The sequence below is a fragment of the Crinia signifera genome, chromosome 6 (genome assembly GCF_055691185.1).
Source record: "Crinia signifera chromosome 6, ASM5569118v1, whole genome shotgun sequence".
NCBI lineage: Eukaryota > Metazoa > Chordata > Amphibia > Anura > Myobatrachidae > Crinia > Crinia signifera.
In genome coordinates, this window is record NC_139222.1 from 276,791,797 (window position 1) to 276,800,745 (window position 8,949).

Here is an 8,949-nt window from a genome sequence, read left to right on the forward strand (position 1 = left end):
CTGGACCCTCACCCACTGGCAGAAGCTGCACAGTGTCCACCACCCTCTTTAGTCCCCCGTATGCCCACACACCCCTATCACTACCCAGCTTCCTGCTCTCCTGAACCGTAACTTCCACCACTGGGTAATCGCTGACGCTGTGTTGCCCACATACCCCTATCATGCCTCATATCCCAGCCTCCTGCTCTCATGCACCCTTACTCCCACCCAGTAGGAGGAGACACTGACTCAGGGCCACTGTCGGGTACTCCTGTGCTGCCACGCTGGACCCTCACCCACTGCCAGAAGCTGCAATACAGGCATCTTTCATACAATTCTAACCATATTTCTCACAATACAAATGTTCACAAATTAAGGGGGCGTAGCCCCTTACGCCGGTGTGAAGAGCGCCCGTAGGGCGCGATGAATCACCTAGTAGTAATAATATCCAGAATATTGGACCAACCATGAATCTTGTATGAAGTAGCAGGCTGATGCACCCAGCCAGCACCAGCTCTCCTCTGATCGCTTCTATAGGAGCAGTTCTGCTTTGCAGACACACGGGAGCGCTGCTGCTCTCTCTATCTCTCTCTCTCTCTCTCTCTCTCTCTATCTCGGACGGTGACCGCGCTCTGTGTCTACAACAAAATGGCGGCACATCACCTCTAGCGGTCACAAAACTCGCTCTGGTCGTATTTGCGGTGTGGGCGTGGCTTCCTGGGAGCAATATGGCGACGTCTGTGAGGAGCAGGTGACCTGTGATCGGAGCAGAGGTGGCTGTGTTGTGAGGTAGCTGCGTAGTACCACTTCCCCTGTGTGTGATGCGCAGTATGTGACAGTGTTATGTGTGTATGTGACTGCACAGTACCACTTCTCCTGTGTGTGATGCGCAGTATGTGACAGTGTTATGTGTGCATGTGACTGCACAGTACCACTTCTCCTGTGTGTAATGCGCAGCATGTGATAGTGTTATGTATGCATGTGACTGCACAGTACCACTTCTCCTGTGTGTAATGCGCAGTATGTGACAGTGTTATGTGTGCATGTGACTGCACAGTGCCACTTCTCCTGCGTGTGATGCCCAGTATGTGACAGTGTTATGTGTGCATGTGACTGCACAGTACCACTTCTCCTGTGTGTCATGCCCAGTATGTGGCAGTGTTATGTGTGCATGTGACTGCACAGTACCACTTCTCCTGTGTGTCATGCCCAGTATGTGACAGTGTTATGTGTGCATGTGACTGCACAGTACCACTTCTCCTGTGTGTAATGCGCAGTATGTGACAGTGTTATGTGTGCACGTGACTGTACAGTACCACTTCTCCTGTGTGTCATGCCCAGTATGTGGCAGTGTTATGTGTGCATGTGACTGCACAGTACCACTTCTCCTGTGTGTCATGCCCAGTATGTGACAGTGTTATGTATGCACGTGACTGCACAGTACCATATCTCCTGTGTGTAATGCGCAGTATGTGACAGTGTTATGTGTGCACGTGACTGTACAGTACCACTTCTCCTGTGTGTAATGCGCAGTATGGGACAGTGTTATGTGTGCACGTGACTGCACAGTACCACTACTTCTGTGTGTAATGCGCAGTATGGGACAGTGTTATGTATGCATGTGACTGCACAGTACCACTTCTCCTGTGTGTGATGCCCAGTATGTTAGTGTTATGTATGCATGTAACTGCACAGTACCACTTCTCCTGTGTGTGATGCGCAGTATGTTAGTGTTATGTATGCATGTATGTGACTGCACAGTACCACTTCTCCTGTGTGTGATGCGCAGTATGTGACAGTGTTATGTATGCATGTGACTGCACAGTACCACTTCTCCTGTGTGTGATGCGCAGTATGTGGCAGTGTTATGTGTGCATGTGACTGCACAGTACCACTTCTCCTGTGTGTAATGCCCAGTATGTGACAGTGTTATGTGTGCATGTGACTGCACAGTACCACTTCTCCTGTGTTTAATGCCCAGTATGTGACAGTGTTATGTGTGCATGTGACTGCACAGTACCACTTCTCCTGTGTGTAATGTGCAGTATGTGACAGTGTTATGTATGCATGTAACTGCACAGTGCCACTTCTCCTGTGTGTAATGTGCAGTATGTGACAGTGTTATGTGTGCACGTGACTGCACAGTACCACTTCTCCTGTGTGTAATGTGCAGTATGTGACAGTGTTATGTATGCATGTAACTGCACAGTGCCACTTCTCCTGTGTGTAGTGATCAGTATGTGACCGTGTTATGTGTGCATGTGACTGCACAGTACCACTTCTCCTGTGTGTCATGCCCAGTATGTGACCGTGTTATGTGTTGCATGTGACTGCACAGTACCACTTCTCCTGTGTGTCATGCCCAGTTTGTGACCGTGTTATGTGTTGCATGTGACTGCACAGTACCACTTCTCCTGTGTGTCATGCCCAGTATGTGACAGCGTTATGTATGCACGTGACTGCACAGTACCACTTCTCCTGTGTGTAATGTCCAGCATGTGACAGTGGTATGTGTGCATTTGACTGAGACATGACGAGACAATGGGCCTGATTCCAACCTGATTGCTGGGCTGCAAATCTTTGAAGTCCTGCGATCAGGAAAATGCAGCACTATCAGAGTGCACAGCTGCAAATACGACTGCGATGGCTGTGGGGAGAAGGAGGCTGCTGCTGACATCAGCGGCTCTCCCTCCCAATGAATCCTAGAAAACTCAGGCGTGCCGTCCACAAACGTGCAGTTGTTCAATAATCGCTTGGTCTGATTCAGGCCCAATGTGACATATTGTTATGGTTATAAGAAGTGTCTGTGATATCATTATGAGGTGGGGTGTGATGAGTGAGGATGGTAAATTACACAAGTGGGCGGGGACTGTAGCTGTCTCTGGAAATGACATCAATGACAAGGGTCAGAGGTTCTTTCTTCTTTTCTACACAATCTGATTCCGCCTGCCACCGCCAGTAACGCAGCTGTTGTGTGTTGTTGCAGATGTGGAGTGTGACACAGTTGCTGGGGGGCAGCCGCCCTCTGGGCCCCCTGTTGTCCCAAGCCTCCCGCACGTTCTCTCTCGGTGAGTTTCTCTGTAAATAAGACATTGTGCTCTGGTTGATCTTTGTGGTACAGTTTCATGACACTCAAATAAGACATACAACATAAAACACATAAGGCGTGGGCTGGCTATGAGGCTTATATGGCTGCACTCTTGGCTGAGACAATATCACATTTATATAATGAGCAATAGTTACCAGTCCCGCATCAACTGTGGTTCTCCCCTGTGGAGAAATGGTGGAAGTCCAGATCCTATATCAGAGCACCGGTTTTTGCTATAATGCAATAGATGGTTTTTCTCTCCCTGTTATTGGGAGACAGGCTCCAGGTCTGGGTCCACCCCAAAAGATTCCAAGTCCGCAGGGGGGTATTTACTTACTTACTTACTTTAATTACCATACACCAGGACTCAGGGTGATGTCATCATCGCCGACCCACCTCCCATTCCCCCCCCCTCATCTGTGCACTATTGTGTTATATAACATCGGTCACTACTTACCTCGCTGCTAGGAGGGAGTGCGGGCGATTACCATACACCAGGACTCAGGGTGATGTCATCATCGCCCCCTCCCATTCCCCCCTCATCTGTGCACTATTGTGTTATATAACATCGCTCACTACTTACCTCGCTGCTAGGAGGTAGTGCGGGGGATTACCATACACCAGGACTCAGGGTGATGTCATCATCGCTCCCTTCCATTCCCCCCTCATCCGTGCACTATTGTGTTATATAACATCGCTCACTACTTACCTCGCTGCTAGGAGGTAGTGCGGGCGATTACCATACACCAGGACTCAGTGTGATGTCATCATCGCCCCCTCCCATTCCCCCCTCATCCGTGCACTATTGTGTTATATAACATCGCTCACTACTTACCTCGCTGCTAGGTGGTAGTGCGGCGATTACCATACACCAGGACTCATGGTGATGTCATCATCGCCCCCTCCCATTCCCCCCTCATCCGTGCACTATTGTGTTATATAACATCGCTCACTACTTACCTCGCTGCTAGGAGGTAGTGCGGCGATTACCATACACCAGGACTCAGGGTGATGTCATTATCGCCCCCTCCCATTCCCCCCTCATCCCTGCACTATTGTGTTATATAACATCTGTCACTACTTACCTCGCTGCTAGGAGGTAGTGCGGGCGATTACCATACACCAGGACTCAGGGTGATGTCATCATCGCCCCCTCCCATTCCCCCCTCATCCGTGCACTATTGTGTTATATAACATCGCTCACTACTTACCTCGCTGCTAGGAGGTAGTGCGGCGATTACCACACACCAGGACTCATGGTGATGTCATCATCGCCACCTCCCATTCCCCCATCATCCCTGCACTATTGTGTTATATAACATCGCTCACTACTTACCTCGCTGCTAGGAGGTAGTGCGGCGATTACCTTACACCAGGACTCAGGGTGATGTCATCATTCCCCCCTCCCATTCCCCCCTCCATCCGTGCACTATTGTGTTATATAACATCGCTCACTACTTACCTCGCTGCTAGGAGGTAGTGCGGCGATTACCTTACACCAGGACTCAGGGTGATGTCATCATTCCCCCCTCCCATTCCCCCCTCATCCCTGCACTATTGTGTTATATAACATCGCTCACTACATACCTCGCTGCTAGGAGGTAGTGCGGGTGATTACCATACACCAGGACTCAGGGTGATGTCATCATTCCCCCCTCCCATTCCCCCCTCATCCGTGCACTATTGTGTTATATAACATCGCTCACTACTTACCTCGCTGCTAGGAGGTAGTGCGGGCGATTACCATACACCAGGACTCAGGGTGCTGTCATCATCGCCCCCTCCCATTCCCCCCTCATCCGTGCACTATTGTGTTATATAACATCGGTCACTACTTACCTCGCTGCTAGGAGGTAGTGCGGGCGATTACATACACCAGGACTCAGGGTGATGTCATCATCGCCCCCTCCCATTCCCCCCTCATCCCTGCACTTTTGTGTTATATAACATCGGTCACTACTTACCTCGCTGCTAGGAGGTAGTGCGGGCGATTACCATACACCAGGACTCAGGGTGATGTCATCATCGCTACCTCCCATTCCCCCCTCATCCGTGCACTATTGTGTTATATAACATCGCTCACTACTTACCTCGCTGCTAGGTGGTAGTGCGGCGATTACCATACACCAGGACTCATGGTGATGTCATCATCGCTCCCTTCCATTCCCCCCTCATCCGTGCACTATTGTGTTATATAACATCGCTCACTACTTACCTCGCTGCTAGGAGGTAGTGCAGGTGATTACCATACACCAGGACTCAGGGTGATGTCATCATCGCCCCCTCCCATTCCCCCCTCCATCCGTGCACTATTGTGTTATATAACATCGCTCACTACTTACCTCGCTGCTAGGAGGTAGTGCAGGTGATTACCATACACCAGGACTCAGGGTGATGTCATCATCGCCCCCTCCCATTCCCCCCTCCATCCGTGCACTATTGTGTTATATAACATCGCTCACTACTTACCTCGCTGCTAGGAGGTAGTGCTGGCGATTACCATACACCAGGACTCAGGGTGCTGTGTTTCTTGCAGGACGCTGCTGTCAGGTCTGGAAACCCTTACCACAGCCCAAAAACATCGATCGCTGGGACCCTAAGAGATCGCTATACGGTTCTTATGATAATATTGGCATTTTGGGTAAGTGTGTTATTTGTGTAGTCCGGCAGTGTTACTATTAACATTTATTTCTGTAGTGCCAGCATGTCCATCTGTCCGTCTGTCCCGTCCCATCCTCCAGCATATTACAGAGGTAAAGAGGAGACCGTGCGTTAATAGAGAGAGGAAGGCGGAGCTGCGTACAGGTCTACAGCTATGTACCCCATAGTGTGAGAGCCAGCCAACGGGAAAAGTGCTTAGAGAATGATGCGATCAGAGGGTTCTAGGACGTGTGCGCATTGTGTCGATTATTAGGACGACAGGTTTTAGGTCAACACGTAAAAAAAGGTCTACATTGCTTTATGTTGACACGGTCATAAGGTCGGCACAAGCATTAGTTAGACATTGGGAAGGTCGACGTGGGTTTTTCACGTTTTTTTTGTCCCGAATGTTGACATGGACACCGATTAAAGTGCACGCGTCCTCTCGGTGCACTAATATATTCAGTCTGGGTAAAAGTTCTGAATCGGGCCCAATGTGTGGAGCTGTGGAATTGTCCTCAGTGGCACATGACTAGGAGTCAGTGACGTGTGTCCCACATAAAGATCTAGGATAGTGTACACTGTGTATCAGAGGGGTCCGGGGTGCGCTGTAAGCTTAGCATTTCCTTGGAAGGAGATACAACCCAAGGAACTCCCAGCAGAATGTAGAAATCAAATATGGATTTATAAATAAAAATAGGAAAAAATAAAATATGCCGTAATGTAATGGGCAACAAAGGTTTTTAGGTCCCATTGCAAATAAATGATATAACAAAATGGAAAAATAAAATGAAAATTGCTTTGTGGAATTTTAAAGGAGATTTCCAAAAAATGTGGGATGGTAGTGTTTTATTCTAACACCCTGCACCTTACAGAACCGATGCAGTTCCTCTCTCCTGACTGTGGTGTCACCGTCTGCTGTGGTGCTCTTGCACAGCCTGGCCTGTATTTCAGCACTGATATACAGACCACACTGTGCTAGAAGCATCACACCAGAGAGCGACAACCCAGGCAGGAAAGAGGAACTGCACAGGTTCTGCAGGGTACTAGAATGAACACTAGGTGTGTACCCTCAATATATTATTGGGGTTACCACTCAAATTATTGGAAATTTCCTTTCAGGTTCTACTGTTACATTTAAGTTATCATTTAGTTTTTCCCATTTTTTTTTTTTCATGTGTCAACCCTTATGTCCTCTTTTGTTTTTTCCACTGCAGGCGACTTTAAAGCGCACCCCAAACACCTGATTATCGGGCCCAACTGGCTGAGAGGCTGGAAAGGGAACGAGCTGCAGAGGTGCATCAGGAAGAAGATGATGATCGGGAGCAGGATGTTCTATAAGGAGAGACATAACCTGGAGAAGAGGATCAGTTACCTGTACCGGAGATTCAACCGCTACGGAAAACACCGCTGAGGCCGCCGGGGCTGTGTCACCTCTGCAAGCACCTAATAAACTATTTCATATTATATTTGTCATTGGCTGCACAGTGTCTTTATTGGGGCGGTAAAGTATTCCTGTGATCAATTCAGTCACTGAGGGGCAGATGTATAAAGCAGTGATAAGGGAGGAGCAGTGGCCCGTGGCAACCAATCAGCACTGAAGTAACTTCTATCATTTGCATAATACTGTATAAAATTATATAGAGCAGCTGATTGGTTGCCATTGGCAACTTCTCTGGCTCACCTCCTCCCTTATCATCTACCCGTCAATCGCATATAAACGAGTGTGGAGCTTCACTATATGGACATTTCAGGCTCTGTTATAAGTAAGGGTGTGGGGTCAGATTGGGTAACAGAAAATTCCTGCTCTTTCCTCTAAAGTAAAGTTCCAGACTCTGGGGCCGATGTATTAAGCCTGGTATAGTGATCATGTAGAAAGTGGTTATGCACCAGCCAATCAGCTGTGTTTGAAAAAAATGCAAGTAGGAGCTGATTGGCTGGTGCATTTCCACCTTCTACTTTATCCCTTTACCAGGCTTAATACATTTGCCCGTGTGCAATCAAGTTATATATTCTTTATACTCTATTAGAGGGTCAATTACGGGGTCTTTAAGACTGGCCAAGTCTCTGTGGGAGCGAGCCATATGCTAAGTCACCCCTTAATCATGGGGTGACTGCATTCCCCCATGTGGGCCCCTCATGCCCCGGTCCAACACAGTATAAGGGTCACGGAATTAAGGGGGTGTGGAGCTTGATCTTCTATCCACCACCCAGCCATTCCCTCCAGCGCAGCAGTTGCTGCTTTAAGGTAATTGTGGTTCTCTGGTAGGTTTCCACTCTAACAATGCACTGTGTGTTCCGCATGGGAGGGGCAGTGGGTGTGATGTCACAGAAGCTCAAATGACCGAGTATTGGTTATCCTGAATTGTTTTGGGGGCTTGAGTTCATTTAATTACTGCCACTGAGGCAAAACAAGCTCAAACCTTCCGCTTAGATGGTACAGGAACATTATATCTGTTTAACTTCCTGTAATTGAAGTAGACAAGTGATATCGCCCGTGGGTTATGGCTTTCTTGGCGGAATATGGGCATCTAGCATCTCTTATGTCCTATAGTTCTACCCTGGGTCTCTGTAGGTAGCAGCTGGAGCCATATGTTGTATAGTGTTGGATGGACAAAAGTTCAGGGGTAATGTGGTCTATTGGGCTATACTGGGGCTGAATGCTGGTCCCTTGCGGAGTGCATCAGGGTGATAGGAAATGTTTTCCTTATAATACAGTACATGGACTGAGCAGAGATCCCGCTGTGATATTCTAGGTTAAAGTCTAATCTAAAGCTGTGTACACGCGGTATCAGGATGCTGGGTCGATGGGGTTTAGATTGACCATGTTATAGCTGACCACCCAGTTGAACCAGCTTTGTTAGATGAGTAAAGACAGTCAGCAGCGGTAAGTAGATAGACACCGACGTGTGATTGGCGGGACCATGGTCGGTTTTTTATGTGTCAACCCATACCCATGGGGACACATGTTATAACCTTTTTCTCTGGATATTAAGTGCTGGTGACAGAAGTCAGAATCGAATCTGTAATCCCCATACACCGTAGTCACATGACCTTATCATGTGATTAATAGACATCCCATCTGCAGAACAAAGCACTTTAATACTAGAGACAAAGGCCCTTATTCTGGTCCATTCACTTGGGCAATTGTGCACCCCACTCTGGTCCTATCACAGGTGAGGACACACTGACCCCATTGGATATAGACCTCCAATCGGCCTTTGGGGATTTGCACCGTAACC

At 48.3% G+C, this 8,949-nt stretch overlaps 1 protein-coding gene across 1 annotated transcript; it reads left to right on the top strand.

The window, feature by feature from the left end:
• The first annotated feature begins 616 nt into the window (after positions 1 to 616).
• MRPL51 (mitochondrial ribosomal protein L51) lies at positions 617 to 7,181 on the top strand. The gene is made up of 4 exons (XM_083149694.1): positions 617 to 768; positions 2,966 to 3,047; positions 5,604 to 5,708; positions 6,925 to 7,181. Exons 2-4 carry the CDS (start codon positions 2,966 to 2,968, stop codon positions 7,119 to 7,121), a joined length of 384 nt encoding a protein of 127 aa, XP_083005820.1. The 5' UTR covers positions 617 to 768; the 3' UTR covers positions 7,122 to 7,181.
• The last annotated feature ends 1,768 nt before the right edge of the window (positions 7,182 to 8,949 follow it).

Bases quoted from the DNA above. Each gene is read 5' to 3' on its own strand.
- MRPL51 (XM_083149694.1), top strand. From the start codon at position 2,966: ATGTGGAGTGTGACACAGTTGCTGGGGGGCAGCCGCCCTCTGGGCCCC. The intron at 3,048-5,603 runs GTGAGTTTCTCT...TGTTTCTTGCAG, and splicing joins CTCCCGCACGTTCTCTCTCG to GACGCTGCTGTCAGGTCTGG. The intron at 5,709-6,924 runs GTAAGTGTGTTA...TTTCCACTGCAG, and splicing joins TGATAATATTGGCATTTTGG to GCGACTTTAAAGCGCACCCC.